General features: G+C 44.2%; 1 protein-coding gene across 2 annotated transcripts in view; it reads right to left on the bottom strand.

Annotated features, from left to right (window-relative positions):
* Positions 1-24,305, bottom strand: part of LOC146784477 (guanylate-binding protein 7-like) — a 189,106-nt gene that overhangs the window by 72,749 nt on the left and 92,052 nt on the right. For both annotated transcript variants that reach the window (XM_085633277.1, XM_085633278.1), the window contains exons 5-6: positions 22,850-23,055; positions 19,377-19,619 (exon numbers count right to left, since the gene is read on the bottom strand). In XM_085633277.1, coding sequence (XP_085489403.1) covers positions 19,377-19,619; positions 22,850-23,055 — 449 coding nt within the window. The remainder of the gene's footprint in view (positions 1-19,376; positions 19,620-22,849; positions 23,056-24,305) is intronic.

Below are 24,305 nucleotides of genomic sequence, written 5' to 3' on the forward strand. Positions count from 1 at the left end.
GGTCATGAAAAACTGACACTTAGGTGGGGTGGATATTGCATTCTGTACGGCACGACGCAAACAGCATCGTGAAAAATTGTTACGAACCGAGGCTCCAATTATAGACCTGGAGCCGAGGAGAGAATAGTGGCGCAATTCGCAGACAGCTCTGTATGACACAACAAATACGCCAGCGAGGTACTAAACGAGGCTAAAACATATTGGCTAGGTACTCACAGTAGGATATATCAGTGGGGAGATAAGTCTAGAGCACTTCTTTACCATCTTTGTCCTGTGTCCCTTTCCGAGATACTTAGCCCAGCAGGGGAGGCTCTCATAGAAACCATGCGAAGAGCAGCTAGCATCGCAAAATATTTTTCAGATCTATATGCCCTGCGGGAGACTCTCCCGGAGGACACAATTCTCCGGTTTCTGGCTGATCTGCCTCCAAAATCCCTGTCCGTCTCAGTGCGGGAGGACTTAGATGTCCCTTTAACAGTTGAGGAAATCCAAAGTGCCCTGACTGACACGTGCTCGGGTATGGCGCCGGGCTCTAATGGATTCCCCTGTGAATTCTATAAAAAATATCAATCTCAATTGACGGCTCCGTACCTAGCCGCACTTAATGAGGCTGTGGATCGAGGATGCCATCCACCTGACTGGCGCTATGCCGAAATAGTCATCTTCCTAAAACCTGGTAGGCCCCCAGAACTACACTCCTCATAGAGACCGATATCTTTGCTTAACATCGAGGCAAAACTACTAACCAAGGCTACTGCTAATCAAATCATCCCACACATAGCAGAAGGAATCCATCCAGACCAAGCCGGCTCAATGCCCGGCCGCGCTATTTAACATAATATTCGCAGTGCTCACAATGCTATTAACTCAATAGATCGGCTAGGGGAACGAGCTGCGCTCCTCCTAGCTGATATGGATCAAGCCTTTGATTCCCTTAGTTGGACATACCTCTTTGCACTTCTAAGCCTCTCAATATAGGCCCCGCCTCATTAAATATATCCGCCTATTGTACACTGATATTACTGCATCAGTTTGGGTCGCACAGCTGTTCCCCTTCGGAAGAGGCACCCGACAGGGATGCCCCCATCTCCGTATTTCTTTGCGCTCGCCATGGAACCACTCGCGACTTAAGTGAGAATTGATGCCCAAGTCTACTGTTTTGAGTGGTACCGGGACGTTTCTGACCGCATAGCTATCTATGAGGACGATGCATTATTCTTTTTGACACGGCCTAATAGGTCGGGCCCGCGGCTGCTCAGGATAATGCAGACCTTCGGTGAAACCTCTGGTCTTTATATGAAATCTTTCCTATGACCTCTACGCCGGATAGACCAGCTGGTAACATGGACATGGGATGTGACGGTGGCTCCAGACGGATTTAAATATCTCGGGTGCATCTATCGGCCTCATGGGATACAAATTTGGCATCCTTGTTGACACGGGTTAAGGAGCAGGTGCGCTGCTGGTCACTTCTTCCATTGTCCCGGTTTGGTAGATCGCCATCTTAATAGCCTCCTTGCCTCGTCTCCTGTATCAACTCCAAAACCACCCTTAACTAATACAGCCCATCTGGTTCAGACAACTAAATGCTATCCTTTGCCACTTCCTCTGGGGCGGGGGATCAGCGCATGTAGCATTAAGAACATGCTTCCAATCCACATACTGTGGAGGCATTGCGACCCTAGATGTTCAAGCCTACCACACCGCCTCACACCTTCTTGTTTTGAATGATTGGTGGTACGGGGACAGACGGGACCCTGTATATGCAGTCAAACATGGTTAATGGACACTAAACCATTACATACAATCCTACACTCGGGTCCGACACTCAAAACACTGCCACCCGCAACCAGGACGGTCTTCGTGACATGACAACAGGTGCTGCGCAGGATGGGTTGGTAGGGTAGACTGACTAAGGAAACACCTCTCTGGCACAATGGCCTGCTGCCACAGTTGTCTGGGCTACAGGGATTTACGGGCTGGGATGCCATCGGCATCTCAACGATAGGAGCAGTTCTACATTGCCAAACAATGATTTCCTTCTAGGAGCTACAAACTGAATTTGCTACGCCCCGGTCACAATTCTACAGATACGTCAAATTGCGCCAAGCTTTCCTCCCATACATAACACACCAGGATGTCATTTCTGACTTCAACCCCATTGAGGCCAAAGTCTTTGGGCCCGATTCACAGAACTAACTTAAGACAAAATCCTAAACTTACTACCATTTTGGTATTCACAGAAGGCACTTACTCATTTTGGTATTCACAGAAGGCACTTACTCATTTCGGTATTCACAGAAGTTAGGAGTCCTAACTTTAGGACTCCTAAATGCCTTCTGTGAATACCGAAAGTCTTAAAATTAGGATTTTTCTCAGTTTAGTAGTAGTATAGTGAGGACTCCTAACTTTAGGACTCCTAAATGCCTTCTGTGAATACCGAAATTCTTAAAATTAGGATTTTTCTCAATTTAGTAGTCCTAAGTTTAGGACTCCTAACTTTAGGACTCCTAAATGCCTTCTGTGACTACCGAAAGTCTTAAAATTAGGATTTTTCTCAATTTAGTAGTAGTATAGTTAGGACTCCTAACTTTAAGACTCCTAAATGCCTTCTGTGAATACCGAAATTCTTAAAATTAGGATTTTTCTCAATTTAGTAGTCCTAAGTTTAGGACTCCTAACTTTAGGACTCCTAAATGCCTTCTGTGACTACCGAAAGTCTTAAAATTAGGATTTTTCTCAATTTAGTAGTAGTATAGTTAGGACTCCTAACTTTAAGACTCCTAAATGCCTTCTGTGAATACCGAAATTCTTAAAATTAGGATTTTTCTCAATTTAGTAGTCCTAAGTTTAGGACTCCTAACTTTAGGACTCCTAAATGCCTTCTGTAACTACCGAAAGTCTTAAAATTAGGATTTTTCTCAGTTTAGTAGTAGTATAGTTAGGACTCCTAACTTTAGGACTCCTAAATGCCTTCTGTGAATACCGAAATTCTTAAAATTAGGATTTTTATCAATTTAGTAGTCCTAAATCTAAACTTAGGACTACTAAATTGAGAAAAATCCTAATTTTAAGAATTTCTGTATTCACAGAAGGCATTTAGGAGTCCTAAAGTTAGGACTCCTAACTTCTGTGAATACCGAAATGAGTAAGTGCCTTCTGTGAATACCAAAATGAGTAAGTGCCTTCTGTGAATACCAAAATGGTAGTAAGTTTAGGATTTTGTCTTAAGTTAGTTCTGTGAATCGGGCCCTATATGTGCATAATTGGCGCACACAAAATTACAGCAATATACCGCACATTAGTGACCAATAGCCACACTACACTCAATAAAACTAGAGATGCCTGGCAGGAAGATCTTGGACCACTAGAAGAGGATGATTAGCCTGATGCAATTGAATCCCCATGAGGTGCAGCCATAACTGCATGCCTCCATTTAATACAATTTAAATATCTTCAGAATGTATACTTTACCATCCATAGACTCTGGCGAGCGTGATTGATTGAATCCCCCCCCTTTGCCTACGATGTGAAATCGCAGAAGGCACTCTTCTTCACACAGTGTGGCAGTACACAGTGCTATCGAGGTTTTGGAGTGGGGTGCTTGTCTGTCTCTCAGAGGTGTTGGGTTTGGACATTCCACTATCACCTTGCTTGGTCATGCTTCACATCACTGAAGGGATAGGGAGCAATATATAAAAGAGTCACTTGCTATTCCTGGGACTTACATTAGCCAAACGAGACACTGCCAGGGCATGGAAAGCTACCTCCGCACCATCTGTGAGGGCATGGAACAGGGCCTAGACTTCTCCATGGGACTCAAAATACCAATCTTAAGGTAACGGGATGTCCCCAGAAACACCCAAAGATATGGAAGCTGACTATCAGGGTCTGTACTTAGAACCTATCCACACAGCATTAAATAAAGAAAGGTTTGCCATGATGATAGGATGATGGGTGACAAGTTTAAATACAAAAATACCCGTATTCAATTAGGACAGCTGAAGTTTCTGTATGGTAAAATATATTTTGTAACTGTGGCACTGATGTTTATTGTTCTATATTTTTTTGTGTTTGTTTTAATTCAGATATCGGCATATCTCAAATAGTTGCATTTGATTGTTGTAAACGTTGACATCAATATCATAACTATGTGTATTACGCCATTGGTAACCCTGGCTTATCTAGTGATTGTCAACAATAAAAATTTGTTATTAAAAAAAACAACACAAACACTTCAGCTTGTGAATTGCACTTGTGCTACGTACGACCACAAGAGATTTCAGTCTAATAGACTCATGGCAATGAATCTTGGGGGACACGTCTAATCTGTTTCATGACCCAATATATAAGAGGCACACAAATTTCCAAGCAGTTGTCTCAGTAATCCTTATGACATTGTGTCCCAGAGTTTCCAAGCAGTTGTCTCCATATTCCCTATATCATCATGTCCCAGAGTTTCAGCAACCATGTTAACTGTTTCTTAGCGACAATGTTATTTAGCTACCCTGGGCTAATCATATACATGATTAGACTGTGCTATGGCGGGTTGAAAGTGGCCATGGTAGTATCACCTGGTCTACTTTGCCTCTCACCAAAGCAAGGTTTTAAGGAAAAGTGAAGAAAAAAGGGGATTAAATAGTATTTTCAAAACTAACGTGGGTCCTAATTATCTCTAGTAAAATAGGTGGTGCCTTGGCTAGATGTCTATCACACAGGAAAATTATATACAAGTATATATGTAAGAACTCTTTGACTCCTCAGTTTTATAGTACGATAAGCCACAGAAAATTTTGATATATGCTACTCTCTTTGATTTTATTAAGAATTAAATGCACTTTCTTTTTACATGTCCAATATATACATCACTGAGGAAATATTGGCTAAACTTTCAACTCTTGGATTTAAACGTGGAGAGTAGGAAGGATGGACTCTATCTAACAATACAGAAGATTTTAAAATGCTATACTATATTGGTAATTATATTTTGAAAGCTTGGAATCTGAAGGATTCAACATTAAAAAGTATGTTTACCGGCTTGTTCATTTTAGGCTTAATCCTGTGATTCAACTGTGATGCCTTTTAGAGGCTGTAATTGAAATGCATTATAGTGATCAACAAATGTGATGAGTACTGTCATTCTAATGTGATGCTCAAACATGTATTCTTGCTGCTGCACTTAGGTGAAGAACAACTCAGACTGTTTGTTAGCCACTAAAGATGTAGATGTGTATACGGTATGGTCAGTATGACATGTTTAGTCAGGGTTATGTGTCACCAAGGCAGGGGTACCCATTTTCAAGGCTTGTTTAGAAAATGGGATGGGTCGCCACTGGGATAGTGCCAGTGCGCAGGGCCCTCGCTCCAGGTTATGTTCAACTAACAGCATTAGGGGGCAAGATGATGTGCATACATGGGAGTGGTGGTACTAGACCCCCCCCCCCCTTGCGGGGGGGTGGAGATGTTATGCAATGTCACAAAGTAATTCCAACAACTTATGTATATTTGTAAATTCATGCATACTATTGAGTAGTGTGTGTTTAATAAATGTACTCTTACTTTTATAAAGCAAAGTACAGACTGGACAATCAATTATTGAATGTTAATTCTGTACACCTGTAATGGCGATTACTAGCCCTCACCACCTCCCGTGAGTAAGCCTCAGACTGCTCTGCAATGCTACCCTCTGAGAGTCAGGAGCTACAATTGGGTGTTTGGTTCCCAGTGAAGGACAAATGTAGTCATGTTATTTGTGCAGGCCTCACAGATACTGCCTCATTTTCCAACAAAGATCCATTTGTAATGGGTCTGTAGTTGTCAGGGTTCGGTGGGTGCAAGATTGTTTTCTTCAGTAATGGGCATTTGTATGACTTTTTGAGTTCTTCTGGAAATATTGATGATTCTTCTTTTCTTACTGGAGTGGCAGCAGAAGTTGTTAGAAGAATTATCTTGAAGGTTTGCGGGACATAGGGGTCAGAAGGGATGCCAGCAGGCCTGCTTGCTTTGACCAGGTCCATAAATTCATAGTGTGAAATGTGTTGGAAAGAATGGGGTATTTCAACACATACAGTATTCTTGGATTGTTGTTTTGTAAAAGGGTCAGTGCTGGTACTCTGTCGTTAAGTATGAGTCCAATGTGTCTGCTTTAGCTGTGTAATGATTTGCCACTTTGTCTGCAAAATCTTGAGTAACGGGATGAGCTCCTTCTAGGAAATTTGATTTACGAAATTCATTGGCATATTTATATAATTCTTTATTTGCACAATTAGCATTTTAAATTCTGGCAGAACAGTATATTTTCTTTGCTTTTTTGATAGCTGGCTTGAATAATCTGTTAATTTTCTGCATGCAAAGTTTGTCTTGATTGGAGTTTGTTTTGAGCCAGGCACGTTGCGGCTTTCTAATTTGTTGTTTTATCTCTTTATCTCTGTATTTCTCCAAGGTCCTTGTTTTCTTTTGTTCGGTTGTGTGATTTTCAGTCGTATCAGGATATCAAAAGCTTCCTGGAGCCACTCATATAGTTTTTCAACAGAATTTATTGTTTCTAGATCTATACTGGATGTTGGTTGTGTTTCTAAGTGTTCCAAATTGAGTGTGATCCATTTTAGCAAAGCCCATCCGCATGTGAAACTGATGCCGGACCTAATTAACAGGAACCAGGCTGGTTTCATTGTGGGGTGTTCCTCAGGCCATCATATGAGAACTCTTCTTCATCAGCTCTGGCAAATGAAAGATAATTATGATAACTATATTGCCATGTAGGGAAGGCTTTTGACTGGGCTAAATGCCCTTATGTTTCCAGGAGCCTAGCCAGAGCTGCCTTTAAGTAGTAGTACATTAAAAAAATCTAGGCACAGCATTAGATGTGGCAAAAATGTTTATCCTGAGGAAATGGAGACAAGGCCTGTCTCCTACCAACGCGAACTGGCTCTATGACATAGCAAATCAGCATTGCTTGAGAAAATAAGGTACCACTTAGCTGATCTGTCACAGATAGATGACACTATCTGGTCTCCTTCCATATCCTTCGTCTTAGGAAATAGGTTACACCTTTATTCTGAATATGTTTCTAACTCTAAAGACAGGCAATTGTGTTCTGAAGAATGTATAATAATTATTTTCATACATGTTACTCATTTAAGTAATGTATGTAGGAACTCCCTCGTCTATGCGTGGTCATCCAAGATTTTTTGCCTTTTACTGGTCCCTATATTTTTTCTGGATTTAGAACTCTGTGCACTTTACCCTGCTAACCAGTAGTAAAGTGCCTGTGCTTCCCTTTTAAAGATGGTTAAAATGTATTGTTCCTAATTGAAACCTTTAATTTGCCTATAAGTCCCTAGTATATGGTGTAGAAAGTGTACCCAGTGCCTGGACGTTAAATGCCACTAGAGGATTTCGGCACCAGTTGCAGCATCCACTTCAGTGGCAGTGCAAGCTTCAGGTCTATCTTGTGCAGCCTGACTGTAGCAGTGTGAAACTGCAAATCAATCTGTCTAAACAAATCCTTTTGACAGGCAAAAACCTTCTTTTTTATTAGTCATAAGTCACCCCCCTGAAGGCCTTGTAGCCCAGAAGGCAGGGTACATGGTATTTAATAGTAGGACATGTAGAGATGTAATGTTAATAGGTCCTTACAGTGATTAACACCCAAAAGTTATTTTCAAAGTAGGAAAGCTGGCTGTCCCATACAGAAACACTGAGAAACAATATGAAATACTAATTCTGTAACTCTGGAATGAAGCCAGCTACACAAATAACTTTAACAGTTATTAATGGTTAAGTTGGATTTTTAATAAATATTAACAAGAAGTAACTTTTAGAATGCTAAGTCTTCCCTGACTGAAGTTCCTGGAGGCTAATTTGCATGGGCTCACCTGCTTTTCCCACCCAGTGATTAGCCTTGAATAGGTGTGGTAAAAGGAGTGGATTGCCTCTCAGAAGCAAACAGTAAGCTGACCCAAATGGGCAGAGATGACTCCTCTATAGTCAGCAGAATATGCAGGGTGGGGGCTGTCTGGCTTCTTTTGATAGTACGGTGATAAATCCTGCTGGGCTGTTCTGTTTAGCTATGTGTAATACTTGGGGCACACTAGAAGGGGGGAGAGTAGTATGCCAATTCTAATGTATCATCTTCCTGGTTGCTGTAGAACCCCGCTTTTGTCGTACCAGACTTGAAGCTCTGGGCTTGTTGTGGTTATAGTGCCTGCCTCAAATTGGATGCCAGTGTTATATGTGTGATGATACTAGGATTAGCAAAGTACGCTCCCCATTCACCCCCAGCATTACAGCTCAAGCTTGGTGTGGCTAAAAACTATCACCATCTTGATTGAAAATACCATGACATATACGTGGCATTTGGAGTCTGTTTGCAATAAGGCAAACATGAGCTACTGAAAATGTATGTAGGGTTGGCCCAGGGAACTTTTACCCCAATGGTTAGGGAGGGGCCAGGAGTCCCACCAACCTACTAGCTAGTGGGGGGCGTGGTCTCGCCGAGCAGCAGATGTCCACTCTGTAAGCGAGCTCTGCTGGCCGACTCAATAATCCTGCATCTAAACTACATCCTGGAGTCCCCCAGTAGCATCAACGCACGTGGGCACCACATAGAAACCAGCGGCACCTCAACTGTGCCACAGCAGGCTGGGCGGACCTTGGCACCCCGCTGTGAGGGTGTGCTGCATCAAGACGCGGGTATGGCCTACCTGGGGAGCGGCTTGCACTGGGCTGTGTCTGCTTTGAGAACAGGGCGGCCTGCTCACAATCATCTGGAACGGGCAGATCTGGCCGCCGCAGCAGGATAGCTCTGCACCCCGGCCTTCCAACATCGCTGATTGTACACTCACTGACTGGGTAATGAGCCGGGAGGCTTAGCTGGGGGTGGGAGCGGGCGGGCCTGGACACCGAATCCAGCCCAACTAAGGGCACTGGGAAGAGGTGCCTGCAGGCTCGTATTTGTGTTGCCGGGCTGTCAGCGGTGAGCCTCCCCCCTACTCGACCAACTTCACGTGGAGACTGCAGTGGAGGGCAGCCCGCAGTTGTCTGTCTGAGCACGTGGCCTACTTCCTCTGCCTGTTGCGGCTCTGCACTCGTATCCAAGGATCATGCGAAGGAGGTGCTTGGGACTGGCGGTACTGGATCACGGACAAATCTGGCACACTGCTGATCGTTTAAAAGCGGCACACTATCTGTTGCTGCCTCTCTGGCCCTGCTGGGAGTGTCCTGTCCTAACATGGGGGACTGACAAGCTTGCTCTCATTTCAACTCATGTACTCTGCGAGGCGCCCTAGGGACCCACGTGCCACCTAATCCCTGGCCGTGGAGGTCGGTGTGTGCCCCTACAAATGGTTGATACGGGGTTTGCTCCAGGACTGGACACTGGAGCTTGCCCTGGCCCCCCCACCACCCTGAGGAGTCCATTAACACTACTGAGACCTCCTGCATCTTCTGTGTGCTGTGGAATTCAAGTGGGGTTGTGGAGCCACGGTAAGGGATTGGCCCGCTGCTGTGTTTGGGGTGGAGCTGGGCTGCCTCCCACAAACGGAGCCTGCGCGGAGCCCGGAGTTGTCCCCAATAGCTGGTGACATATTGCCCCCCCCCCCCCAAGACAATATACTGATACTCCCATCCTCACTACACAAAGGGCATTTACCAGGAACGACAGACCGATCTCTCATTCAAAAAGTTATGCGATAATCGGCAGGCTGACCACACACGGAGGAATCTGATGAGTAGGTGTTTGACCTAAGTGAAATACTTGTGGAGGCCAAATCAAGTTTGAAAACAATAGACTCCAAACTAGATTTGCTTACTTCGTGCCTAGACCATGTGAAGAAGCGTGTAGAAACGTACAACACCAGGCTCAATCAGCTGGAAACCTGCGCATCTGACGCTGACGACAATCAAGCAGTTGCAAAGGAACAGCTCCTATGCATGGCTAGAGTACTGGAGCTCATAAAGGCCAAAAACGAGGACCTCGAGGCTTGGTCGAGGCGCAACAACATACACATCGTGGGAGTGCCGGAGACCACTGAAATCTCTAAAATGGTGGATTTTGTTGAAACCTTGCTAAAGACCTCTTTGGGTCAGAACTGTCACCGGTGTTCATCGCCGAAAGGGCCCACAGATCACTCGATCCCAGGCATCTGCCAGGGGCCACTACTCAGCCCATTGTAGCTCACCTGTTAAACTACAGAGACCACAACACGATCCTTAGGCTGGCTCGAGAAAAGGGACAAATCCAACACTTGAGCAGCACTGTCTCCTTCTATCCCGATTTCACCATGGCGGTGCAGGCCGCCTGCCGGGACTTTCTACCAGCCAATCGACTGCTACAGCAGGCGGGTGTGCAATACGCCCTCTTATACCTGGCAAAACTCAAGATTATGCAAGAGGGTAAGGTACATTTTTTCACAGATGCAAAACAAGCCCTAAAATGTATCAAACAAAAGCCCAAACCGGCCTGGTCTCCAGCGAACTCGCCGAGCTCCTCAGCTGGGACAATGACTAATTACCGGTCACTTTCCATGTTTTACTATAGCAAAGGTATCTTATTGTTGTACTCTGTGGGGGTGGGCTGGTCTCCAGGCAAGCTAAGTTACCTTAACAAATGTTGATACTCCACGATAATTACACTGTTTTCCATTTAGCTATGCCTACCTGCATGTGTATGTTTCTTTTCCATATTCGCCTTGATTGTGAGCCCCTGACAGCTCTCAACACTTGACCACCAAGCCTTATTGGCGGGTAGTCAGATCGGAGTTTCTACTGCCCCGCGGGATAATTCCCAGTTACCAATGTTAAGGGGAGGGATATCACAACCAAATTGGTTGGAGTGTGGGACAGGGTATGTCTAATTTTTATCAGGGTTCGGGGTGGGGGGAGTTTGGAGAACTTAAGATTGTGAATAGACACACTACACAACACTTTTATGCATTTGGCATTAGTATAGTACATCCTCTCAGTGCAGGACACGCCACTCAGATCATACCCATTTCCCCTCATTACAATCCCAAATAAGAAGTCCACAGTTAGCTTTATTACGTGGAACATATGCGGGCTAAATCATGGCCGGACAGTCAGTTTGGTACACGCCTACCTGATCAGGCATAAGATTGACATCTGTCTCCTTCAAGAAACTCACTTAGCCAAGGCCCTTCTCCCCAGCCTGCTTACTCGAGGAACGAGGATCAGGTGACATATTCCTCAAACTTTTCTAATTATGCCAGGGGGGTCAGCATCCTTTTACAAAAGAGACTAGCTTGGAAAATATCCCACTATCTCAGCGACAAAGACGGCTGTTATGTCATCCTGGCAAGCACATTACATAACCACCCTGTAACACTAGCTACCATTTACGGGCCCAACATCGATGACCCTGAGTTCTTTGTTAAGATATGGCACTTAATCGCAGATATCAGCCCCCGGACAGTGCTCTGGAGTTGTGACTTCAACGTTCCTCTGGACGACTCATTCGACAGGGCTAACAGCTCCAGACACCCTCAACCCCATGCAGACAAAACCCTGCACACATTAATCGCAATTACCTTAAAGATGTTTGGCGGACAGCACACCTTGAGACCCACGAAGGCACCTGCTCGTCCCTACAGCACAAAGCATGGTCCAGAATTGATTATTGGTTAGCCACTAGAGATGTACAGCAGTGGTTGTCATCTGTCTCATCTCCCTCACACACTTTCTGACCACGCCCCGGTACAGTCATTCTGAATGCCTCTCACACTTCCCCGTGCATTTTCATGGCAGCTGCCACAAGGAGCCCTGCTGGGTAAGAATTTTAGGGAACAAATCTGTGCAGCCATCCTGGTGTGTTTCGAGCTGTACACTGGATTGGTCAGAGCACCTTCAGTGCTCTGGGAAGCATTCCTGGCAGTTATAGTGGCAAATGCATGCAAAACAAAATGGTATCCTTAGAGATATTTGCGGAACACTCATGAGACTAGAGACTTATTGCAGCCCTGGAATCAGACCTCTTCCATTCCAATGATTCTGTTACAATGGGCAGTATCCATGACAAAATGTTTGAATATCCGGAAGAGACACTGCGTGAAACTCACTACTTGGACAAAGAGTCTCAAGCTTGTTGATATGGGAAAAGGGATCGCTCCTGCGAAACCCTAGCCCGTCTGCTCCAAAAGCCTCACGCCTCGGTCCACATGTCTAAACTCCTAGATGCAGAAGGCCGTAATCGAACTTGCCCTTCTGGCCTTCTGCAGACCATGGCGGCCTTCTTCACTTGCCTTTATTCTACCACTCCAATAGCAGACTCTACAGACCACCAGGCATACCTGGACACTATAAAACTGGTCTGCCTGTCAAATGCCCACCAGGAATACCTAAACCCTCCCATCACCATGGAAGAAATACACTAGGCAATAGCCAGTCTCCCCCCTGACAAAGCTCCAGGCCTTAACGGGCTGACCGCATCCTTCAATAAGGAATACTCCCAGCTCCTAGCCTCCAAACTCTTGGATATGTACCAGGACGCCTTAAAGGCAGGGTCCCTTCCCCATCCCTGTGGGATGCCGTTATAGTTATTCCCCTCAAACCTGACAAGCCGGGCAATCAGTGTGACTCTTACCGCCCCTTGTACCTAATAAATACTGACAATAAAATATTCGCCAAAGTCCTAGCAAATCAACTGAAATTGCTGCTACCTGTGATGGTAAGGCCTGACCAATATGGCTTTATTCCTGGCAGATCTACGTCCCACAGCCTTCTAACACTTTTTGCAGTAATGCACTATTTGCATCTGCAGACCTCAGCTGTAGCTGCTCTACTGGATGCCACAAAAGTGACTGACTTGTGGGAGTGGGAGTACCTCTTCCCTCTACTACAGGGGTTGGGCCTCGGCTCCAGATTCATCACACAGATCTGGCTTCTATATACCCTACCAAACACTCTTGTGTGCCTCAATAGGCTAATTTCGGACCCTTTTCCAGTCACCAGGGGTACGAGACAGGGATGCCCACTATACCCCATACTGTTCACCATTACTATGGATCCCCTTGCCACACAACTCCATGCAGACAGGGTTTGGGTTTCATATCTCGGGGTCTCGTTATATGTCTATATGTCTATAAGCTGATGATGTCACACTTTACGTGAAAGAGCCCGAGGCTAACCTGGCACCCCTGATTCGTGAGGTTGTGAGATTTGGCGACCACTCTAGCATACAGGTAAATTGGGCCAACTCAATGCTCTTCCCCTTGACGGATGAAGCCTCCCACTTCACATCAGAATACCCACTTCAATGGGCTTCAAGCAAAATCAAATATCTAGGCATCTGGATTTGCAGAAACCCTGTAGAGCTGTGGCAGGTCAACTACGGCAGGGCAGTGGACTAGCTGGAGGATTGCATCCCGGTGTGGTCTAAAACCCCTGTCGATGGCAGGTCTCATCGCCATAGCGAAAATGGTCGTGCTACCCAAATTTCTTTATTCATTTGTGAATATTCCAATTCCTCTCATTGTCAGTTCTTTCAAGTGCCTACGATCCAATGTGATTTCACTGGTGTGGGCCAGCCGACAACCCCGCTCCACATATGAGCTGCTTACATTACCACAATCCAAAGGGTGGGATGGGTGCCCCGGGCCTGCATCTATATGCTGTGTGATCAGGTCCACTTCCTGCATTACTGGACCCTCCCCATGTCATTCCAACCCCAAGTTGCAGTTAAGCTAGACAAAGCCTCCCGATGGCCACTCACTACAGCTCCGTTCCTTCCCTACAAACCGCCCGGGCTAGAGGTCGACACTACGCAATGTATTCGCTGGGTGTGGTCTGGACTTGGAAAATGTGCACGCCCCACACAGCTATACGCCCCTCCTTCCCTGTAGCTAACCACTCCTTATTGCCTCTTTTACAGGATAAAGGCGCAATTTGTCGCACAAACAGGCTAGGCATCCATATATTTGCAGATCTCTATCCTGACAACCACTTTCTTACCCTCCCGGGAACCACTAACACTGCCACCTCGGCGCCGATGGACACCTTGCTATATTTCCAGCTGCAAGCAACTCGCCGCACACTTCATGACATTTTCTCTGCCCCCCCATGGACACTCACATATATACAACATCACAGCGCAAGCTGATAACATGTCTTTATCGTCACATGCAACAATCTGCTCGAGTGACCACTCCAAAGGTGCAAGAGGCCTGGAATGCGGACCTTGCTGCTCTCTTGACTGACGCTCAATGGTCCTTTTGCTGCAATCAACACGAACTGCTATCCCCCAACTTTCGATTTCACCTCATCCACTTGAAATTCTTACAGTGACTATACCGCACACCCACACAACTACTACGCATGGGGCTCTCCCCTGATTCTCACAGTCAACGCTGCCAGACGTCTGAATCAGATTTCATACACCTCGCGTGGCACTGCTCCGCAGTCGCTGCTTACTGGATTGAAGTTTTTCACACAATAGAGAAGGTCACTAACACGTTGATTCCCCTTTCCCCACTCACTGGACTACTTGGTTATGTAAAAGGATGTGCCGCATGTGTTTTGCAGATTAGTCTCCCTGATGCTCCTACTCTTGAAGCATAGAGTTGCAATCCATTGGGGCCCCAAAGTCCCAAAAAGTGATTACAGGTATTGCATACTGTCATGAACAACTCTCCATATACTGGGACTTGATGTCACTGGGGGCTCATCCCCGTGACATCTGGGAGCCCTTCACTTACTTACTCTGCCGCAAAGACATCCCCCGACTCAAGAGGCCGATGATTCCTCACTAACATAACAAGTTACTCTATGGTTCCCTCGGTTTTAATCCATGACGCCACCAAACTGCAATGAGGGTGACCGACATATACCCTTAGTGACACATTGTTTGCAGAAAATACCATACTGCATGCAGAAGTTTGAATTGTATTCTGAGTGGTCTGTTGTCCTATTATGCATATCAAGTACCAATAATGCAACCACATTAGATATAAACTGTCTTCTATTATTGATTACTTTGATGATTACCTATGTACAGCCAACTGTTTATAAATACAAGTAATAACTACTAGCTAGTGCCAAGCATAAATGTGGCACATTGAGATACCCACTTGAGAACACCCTCTGGACGTGCAGAAGATCTGTAGAGCTCTGGACCTGCTGTCTGTGACTTGAGAGGAGCTCTGAAGGGCTGGACCTGCTCTCTCTTTTGCCCAGGACATAGAAGTATACTCCAAGGGTCAATTTGCTGATCTCCTGTGTGGCTACAAGGAAACAACAAGCTACAGAAGGCCTTCTTCTGGAAGCACCCAGCTGCCCAGTGGCAACTGGGCCTAGACTGGACCCTGCGGTTGGCCTCTGCCTGACACTTTGTGAGTCTCCAAGTGCCTCACTTGAGATCCTGGGAGCCGTAAAGGTGTACTCCTGTCGTTGATTGGGACGTAAAAGACTAAGTCAGAAGGTAAAATCTCTGACCAAGAACCTGGTCAGTGTATGCAACCTGCGCTTCACAGTCAGCCTCAAATTACGCCTAAGTTCAAGTCTACTGTGACCATTGCCTATCCTTGCCGCTTTTTGTGCTATTTCTGCATAAAACTTTAAAAATTCATGTCACCAGTTCTCCAAATTGAATGGTTATCATTCTGGTGTCATTTTGTTTATTAAACTGTACACTTATTTTCTCATTCAGTTTCGGATTTGTATTGTTTTGCATTTTGACTTTACTGCTGTTTTGATACAGCAAAAACACTTTACAGACTGCCCTAAGATGAGCATGTCTGCTCTGTGCCATAGCTATTTGGGGGTTAGCACATGTTAAGTTAGTGACCCTGACAAGGGTAGTAATTATTACTTGTAGTGGGTAGTTACCCACCCCAAATAATAATCCAATTTCTTACAGTGTTTAAAACATATTATTTCATAGTTGGCTTTTTAGAGGCCCTTGCCTTGGTTGTCCCCCTGCACTGTTGGATCTTACCAAATAACACTCAACATATAACTCATGTCAGGTATGCTATTATATGAGGTAATGAAACTCTGTAATTTCAATTTTACTGTCTTTAACATAGCCTCTCTTCTGGTGTCCTTTTCACCTTCTTTTCCTGTCCTCTCCCATTCCCTAGTATAGGCATGAAAACTGCATAAATATTTAATTAGCAGAAAAACAAGTGGTGTTGTTAGGTGTTACTTTTAGACAGTAAAAAAATAAGTGGGAGCTGTACATTAATGGTCCCTATCTTCGGAAATGGTTTGGGGTTGTTTTCTTTCCAGGCAGTTCTCGAGACAAAGCCTGTGTGTAGTGATGTTTCTCACAACAGGCTAGTCCCCACACTGGCGCACTCAAAACAGACACAAAGAGGTGAGCGATCAATGCTTCTGGCAGTCACCAGGCAACGGAAAATATAACCAAGGAAAGACAAGGTGCTGAGACTCACCTAAAATGTCCCCTTACCTTGCGCAACAGAATCTGTAGGGTCACAAATTAAACGCCAGGATACAAGGTACACGCAGTCAGGCACTCAGGGTGGGGGAAGACAACTGTGCCCCATGTAGGGAACGTTCCCATCGTAACAGGAGGCATCACTGAAATGTTTGTGCTAAGGCCTCTTGAACATAACAACAAAGTTTGGTTGCTAGTGCTTTTTGCATTCAGTACATACTGAATCAGCTTTGCATGCCCGAAGAGAGAGAGCTAGTCCTACAGTCTTTAGACCATGGGTACTCACAAACTTTCTGTCGGGGGCCAAAATTACAGTGTGGTTTGAGGCTGAGGGCTGCACCAGTAGGGGCGGGGTCAGTGGGGCTGGGGGTCAGTGGAGGGGGGGGCTAGCATAAAAAAAAAAAATCAAACCTGTTTCAAACATTAGACAATGCAACACTGCTGTATTTCAAAAGCAGATGTAACTACTAAGAGCACATTTTGACAATACATTCTTTTTAGCAGACAATAACAATCTTAAGCGGCAATGCATAGCTTCATACACACTTTGACCCCAATTCCATCGCAGCCTCTCTCTCTCAGTCAGTCAGTCTCTCTCTGTCAGTCAGTCAGTCAGTCTCTCTCTCTCTCTCTCTCTCTCTCTCTCTCTCTCTGTCAGTCAGTCAGTCTCTCTCTCAGCCAGTCAGTCTCTCTCTCAGTCAGTCTCTCTGTCCCTCAGTCTGTCAGTCTCTCTGTCCCTCAGTCTGTCTCTCTCTCTCTGTCCCTCAATCCGTCTCTCTCTCCCTCAGTCAGCCGCTCTCCCTCAGTCAGTCAGTCTCGCTCTCTCAGCCAGTCAGTCTCTCTGTCAGTCTCTCTCTATCAGTCAGTCTCTCTTTAAATAGCAGAATTTCTCTACAAAAACAGACACGCAACATAGCCCAAAAATAGATTATTTAGGGCAAACTACGGCGATATATACACATAACTGATACGGATCGCCTTGTTACAGGGCTTTAAGTGGGATAAAAAACCTGGGGGTTCTCTCAAAGGGCCATTACCGATAAAATTAAGGGCATGGCTAAAAAAGATGTCAACAAAAATCTGTGCTTAGCATAGTGTGCCACCTTACTGGTATTTAGCTGTTTGTCATTGGATCCAAATATATCAGATACAACCAGTAACATTATACCCGCAACAACTCAGGACTATTGGCTTTGCCAATGGTTGTTAGTTGCATAAGATAAATAAGCAACAACTATGGCTTTGTTGTATATAAATTATAATATTGAACATGCTTCAGTTCTGAAAAGATTAGATTGTGAAAGAGCTAAAACCAGTCTATTTGAAATTACATCAAAATCTTTGAGCAGTGATGCTGCTACTGAGATTAGATTTTTTTTGTTCACCCTGAGGGCGAAAATGGAGACCCCGATAGTTAGTTGCATAAGATAAATAAGCAACAACTATAGCTTTGTTGTATATAATATATAACATTGAAAATGCTTCAGTTCTGAAATGATGAAACTGTGAAAGAACTTAAACGAGCCTATTTGGAATTACATCAAAGGCTTTGTGCTGCAGTTGAGTTGAGATTTATCTAAGGGCGAAAATGGAGACCCAAGTGATTGTTAGTTGCATAAGCAAAAACTATGGCCCTGTTGTATATTATAATGAAAATGCTTTCAGGTCTTAAATGATGAGACTTAAAGAATGAAAACAGTCGATTTGAACTGACAAAGGCTTTCTGAGCAGTAGTGCTGCTGCCGAGTTGAGTTATTTATTTCACTCTGAACGCAAAAATGGAGCCCCGATAGCGACCCGTCTCAGCACCTGCTTTGAAGCACCTGACCCACTAAAAGCCCTGCCTGTTATCTCAGGGAGAAGAAACATGCATAAAAAATAAATTTCAGCTGATGATGAACTCACAATTGGTCACAGAATGCGGCAACAGCGCCATCTACTGTCGCATGCACTTAAATTAATATGTAAAACCTAACCTCGACAAATGCGGCCCCGAGAACTTACAACAGCAGTAATAGCTCCGAGTCCCTGACTGTTTTTGTTTTCGACGGGGGCCGCAAGGGAAGGTCTGGCGGGCCGCAAGTGGCCCGCGGGCCATACTATGAGTACCGCTGCTTTAGACCATAATGGGGCATATTTATGACTGCTGGCGCATCTCTGCTAATCAGCAGAGATGCGCCAGAAGAGTTGCGACGCATCTGCCCACCCGTGCGCCACCACTGATGCGCCGCATTTACAATGCGGCGCACCGTGGCGCTCGGATGGGCAGATGCGTGACGCATCCCCCGTCAGAAAGGCGGCGCATTGCTGGAGTTGCGTCGCAAGCGAGACGCAGCTCCAGCAAGGCTCGGGGGTGCCCTATCCCTAACATGCTGCGTCAATGTTACGCCTGCTTCAAGCAGGCACAGGGTTTTGACGCAGCATGGCCTTAAAAGTGACGGAGTGAAATCTTGTAGATTTCACTCAGCCACTTTTAGGAGGCGTTCCTGCGCCGGAACGCCCCCCCTGCGCCGGAACGATATGTGGCGCTGGGCTTTACAACATGACGCATGTCCCAGATGCGTCACGTTATAAATACCCCGCACCATGGCACAGGATTTGCGCCGCCGCTGCGTCACAAAAGTGACGCAACGGCGGCGTAAATGAGGCGCAAGGGCCTTATAAATCTGCCCCTATGTTTCTACATGACTAAGACAAGGACTGAAATTGATCAGAAAGTATCTGATTATACAGTATTATACCAATGTTTCAAGAGAATTTATTTATTAAGGTGTTTTGCTAGGCGCCCATAATATCACCTTGTGTGTCTTCTTGCAGTGATAAGTAGCAATTACTTTGAAAATCCATGGCAGCATTTCAGAACCTCATACGACTACTAAGGCTAAGGAGGAGGTATATGCATACATTTAAGGTTATAACTAATTTTAAGGATTGCAAAACGTAAGGAGAGATAGCATCAGACACTTACGTTTCCCGGTTACTGGATGTCCGCCTTCAATAGTTTTAGTTCGACATTCCCGAAAGATAAACAGGCAGAACTCTTTCGTCTGTGTAATAAATTCAGGTTCCAGGTCATTCTCACTGAGCTCTTCAAGTCTCTTCAGATTCTTCTTACTTGTAGGGCGATCAAAAACAAAACATTTTCTGCCGGGAAAGTAAAACCTGATGCACTCCCGTGGAAGGTTTAACTTTGATACGTTGGAACTCTTGCCTGTATAAGGAAACATGAATTGCAATTTAGATATCTAATACTCACTGGATGTCAGACTCGTTTAAGACAAAGCATGAAGGAGAACCTTGATAAAACAAAAGAGTGATTAAGGGAGAATACCCCAAAGACAAAAACTTTAAAGTGGTGGTACCAAAAGCAGTAAGAAATTAAATAAACTTAATACAACAAGATTATTCTTGAGAAGTGCCCTGAAACTGCTAGAACTTTCTTCTGAATAGTGATAGTAAAAGAAAAGCTGCAATGACTGAGCTTCTCCCCATCTTTGGTGGATTTCTAGCCCATGGGATTTACTGAAGAACAGGCCTAACAAAAACACAAGCCCAGAGCTTGGGCAATATCTACGAGACGATAGCATATATGAGGGGATAAATCAAATATGTATTTAGACATAGGATTTTCACAGTTGGGTATGCCTCTGTATATTGCAGAATACAGAAGAGACGGCTTTCTCTTTTCATAGTCCATCTCACTGCTTAATAATGTAACCTCTGTAGCTAACTTAAGCTGTCAGACCCCATTTAGGCGCCACTGGAAATCAGGGTCTCCTGGGCCTCAAGAGTGGAGGGGTTAAGGTAATTTGCCACTGCTGTCCTGGGGCTCTGCAAACTGGGCCTAGTGCACCACCTTCCTCACTAGACTCTTGAGGGTAGTGAATGTGAGCATTCACAGGTTTCTTGGAGATGTAGTGTGGGGCTGCTATACTATACTTTGCAAGAATGAAAGTTCTTTGATCCCAGTTGTAATATATACTACACACTTCAGGAAACACACAGTTCAGTGGTCCTGAGTGCTGTCTCTTTTGCTCTATACACCCACTCTACTCCTTCTCTTCTCCCACTTCAATATTCCCTCTACCTCTAGGTCCCTAGTCTTGCTGGCAATCGCAGTGATGTGAATTAGGCTCTAGCACAGTCAGCAAATGTAGACAGCTCAACTGCTTTTATTTTTTTACGATATCTTACCCCACCCTTGGTAGGCAATATACTTTAGAATCCCTTGTGTTGTTGTTTTGGACACATGCAGCATACGTGCACATTGGTGTGATCCGCACGGTACACACACTGGAGCAGGGGGGATACACCCAAGAAGTGTATTCCCAACCAGAGGTTGCAACACCGGGACTCGATCAGATCAGCATGGGTTTTGGCAGACTTCTGATGCAGCCTCGTTTGAGCAGGAACAGCCCGTGAATCAGTCAGTAAGCAGTGTGAACCGATTGTGGTCCTGGCCACACTGAAATTAGGGGTAGTGCTGTCCGGGGCCAAGGTAGTTGGATACAGTCAATGTCCAGGTCCACGGGGATCTGGCAGATGCAGCCCACCAGACTATGGCAATCTGGTCGATGTAGCCAACAGTACTCGGATAGATGCAGGTCACACCCAGCCCTTTTGCACTTTGGTCATTGCAGCCCCATTTGGGCCTATGGCGAGCAAAGTGTTGCAGTTACTAATTAGGGCTACCCATAGGCACGAGGGTCTTCCCTATACCTCTAATAGAGTCTTAATATAATTATAATACATTGCATCAAAAATATCATTGATACAGAAATATTTCATCACAGAATATAAATGTCAAGAAATGTTTTGGTATATAATATTGTTTCAAATATTTTGCTTACTTAAATATCTATACATATGTAAAAAATGTTTTTAATTTAATGTAATATATATTAGTCATAATATAAATGTTAGTATTGCTAGTATAATTGTTATAAATATTTGGTAATACAATTAGCAATTTAGTTATTAACTTATAATGCAGTAGCAGGTTGTTGGATTTGTGGGGCAATAGGGTGGGAAGTGATTACATTTATAATTCATATATTGATGTTAATTATTGTATTGGAAATTAAATATTGAATGGGTTTATAATCATCTAAATTGTTTAACCGTTGAGCTGTCCATCAGCCTGGAAAATGGCAAGAACACTGTTTTTTTTTATTTTAAAGGGGAATGGGTGCAGATTTCTCTGACGGCCCTGGGTAGTCAGGTTAGTTGGAAAAATGGATACAGCTCCGTCCGCCTGCCCAATTTAGACAGGCGGGCATGTGTTTTTTTATGGTTTCTTACCATCACTTAAAACCAGGCGGTAAGGAACAGTAAAACCATTATAATGCTTCCCACGCCATGGGAGAAGACTCCCATGGCAGGGGGAGAATAACAAATTTTCTTTTAAAAAAGAAAATCCCATTTTGTGATTTTCTTTTTGTAAAGAAAAAACAATTACTCTGTGCTACAGGGATGGGTCACAGAGCAATATGTATTGCCAGGAACAACAGTGATGGTGGTTCCTAGCAATATTTTTTATAAATGAGCAGCTGCTTGGAGGTAATTTATAAATTGGGTGGGCGGCCTCTCCACCATGTGGATGGAGTAAATTATTCTGTCCCCATGGCTGATTGGCAGGCCATCCGCCCAGACATAAATCAGACCCTTAATCATCATCTTACAGTACCTGGTTTATTTTTTTTCACAGTAATCGGGTTAGAAAAAAGGTAAAATAAATGTGTTCCCCATGAGTTTCAGCTGTTCAAAATATCATTTCATGAGTATTGATAACCTACAGGCACTGTGATATTTCAGTATTGTTCCTTTTACATTTTGCTCCATTCATTTCCGCCTAACTTAGATATAGCTGACTATCCCAAAGTCACCACCTTGCCCTGTGTTATCAGGGGTGTGTGTACAGGGACTTAATTTGCATTTGTTTCCTGGAAGTCTGCAATGTTGCGTCTCCAGCAATATGAAAAGGTTTGCTTTTGAGGATGCCACACCTCTAGGCTATCATTATATATTCTAAGAATTTCCTGCCCCATCAAGTTCTCGACTTTGGGCACCTGTAAATTGAATAGTGTCTACCCACCTATTGTAGTTCACCGTTGTCTTATTGTGACTTTCTAATAAAAAATATTCGGACCCTAATGCAAATCCAGTTGTCTGCAGTGATGAAATCGTGGAGAAAGCTAGAACTCTCATCAAGTGGATCTTTTAAGCTACTCCAAATAGCAAAATATTTACTTCTCCAGAAACATGAGTAGGGCTTGTGGAGAATGCCAGTCGCCTCAAGGGAAGCCTTACACTGGTAAACCACCAGTGACAAACAATGACCACTTACTGTGCCTTCGATGGCCACTTGTTAGGGGAGAAGGAATTAAGTAGTCCTGCCACAACTCATAAAGCACTTTACCATGCAAACATACTGGCACATACCTTTGATCAGCTGCAGAGCGTTCTCCAGGTATTCATCTGCCGAAATTGGTTTCTCATTTAGTTCCAGTTCCAGGGTGAAGTCTCGCACTGTCCAGATGAACGTAGGAAAGAAACTCATGAAGTCTGCGGTGTCCGACACTTTGTTCTTATGGTCATTGCGTCCAGGGGACTTCACCTTGATATGTTTTGACAGCTCTGTCACGTAACTGGCGAATACGATTGAGGAAAAAAAGGACTTCAACAAAAATATTCTCTGTGTATCTCAGAAACTACTCTGTACAGGAGTCACATTTGTTAAACCTTTTCTTTTCCAAAATTCCATCTTGTGTCCAATTCTTTTACAGGGAAAAATAATACCACAGCTTAATGGTCTTCAAACTGTGAGAAGGACGTCACTCTGGAAGACTCATTGGGGCATATTTAAAAGCCCCTATCGCCACCACAACTTCAGTTTTAGTGAAGTTGGGTTGGCGATAGGAGTTTTGCCTTATTTACAAGGCAGCGTTAAGCCACTTAACGTGGCTTAACGCTGCCTTGTAAGTAAGACACCTTTTCACGCTGTACTTAGAAAGGGGAGGGCAATGGCTGTTGCGGTGGGCATTCCGCAACAACATCCATTGATTTTGACGCTGCCCCTATTTACAAGGGTGGCGTAAGTAGGAGGCAGCTACAAAACTAAGACCAGGGAAAACCTGGTCTTAAACAGGTGAAACGAGGAGAAATGCTTTATTTCTCCTAGTTTTTGCAGTTTCTTTGTGCTGCGTTGTGCATCACACATAGAAACAGCAAAACGCCATTGATTGTTTATGTGCAGGAAGGTGTCCCTTCCTGCACGTAAACAATTCCCCCCAAAATGACGTTTTGCAACTTCTATGTGTGCCGCATTAAGCAGCACACATAGAAGTTACAAAACGCCATTTAAAGATTGTTTATGTGCAGGAAAAGAGACCTTCCTGCACATAAACAATCTTCCCCTCAACACAAAAAATGTTTCGAATGCTCAGTGTTTTAATGATCATAAGTGTATTAGTAGAAATCAATAAACAAAGCCAAATATTAGCGTTAGTCAACAATTTGTGAAATATTACCAATTGAAGCCAAGACTTTAGAAATGTTATGCTTACGCAAAATGGTAAAATGTCATATATTTGAGAGGAAACAGAAAATCTGTACATACTTTTGTAAGAATTTCAATCAAGGATATCAAAGAAGAAAGTTTTGACGTGTTACAACATTGCAAGCAATATTTCATATTCCTGTTTTATGCAGCTGTACATTTTCTATAGTTTCTCCATGGTCAGCTACGTATGAGCATGATTTGATCTCGTTTTCACCAGGACATACAGATTGGATAGAAATATCAGCTGTACATCATTTTCAGATAAATTATTTTAGTCTAAACTGAACATGCTAAGTTTGCAGATTAGTGCTACAAGAAACAAAGTAAAGCATTTGA

Source organism: Triturus cristatus, chromosome 11 (genome assembly GCF_964204655.1).
Source record: "Triturus cristatus chromosome 11, aTriCri1.1, whole genome shotgun sequence".
NCBI classification, from domain to species: Eukaryota; Metazoa; Chordata; class Amphibia; order Caudata; family Salamandridae; genus Triturus; species Triturus cristatus.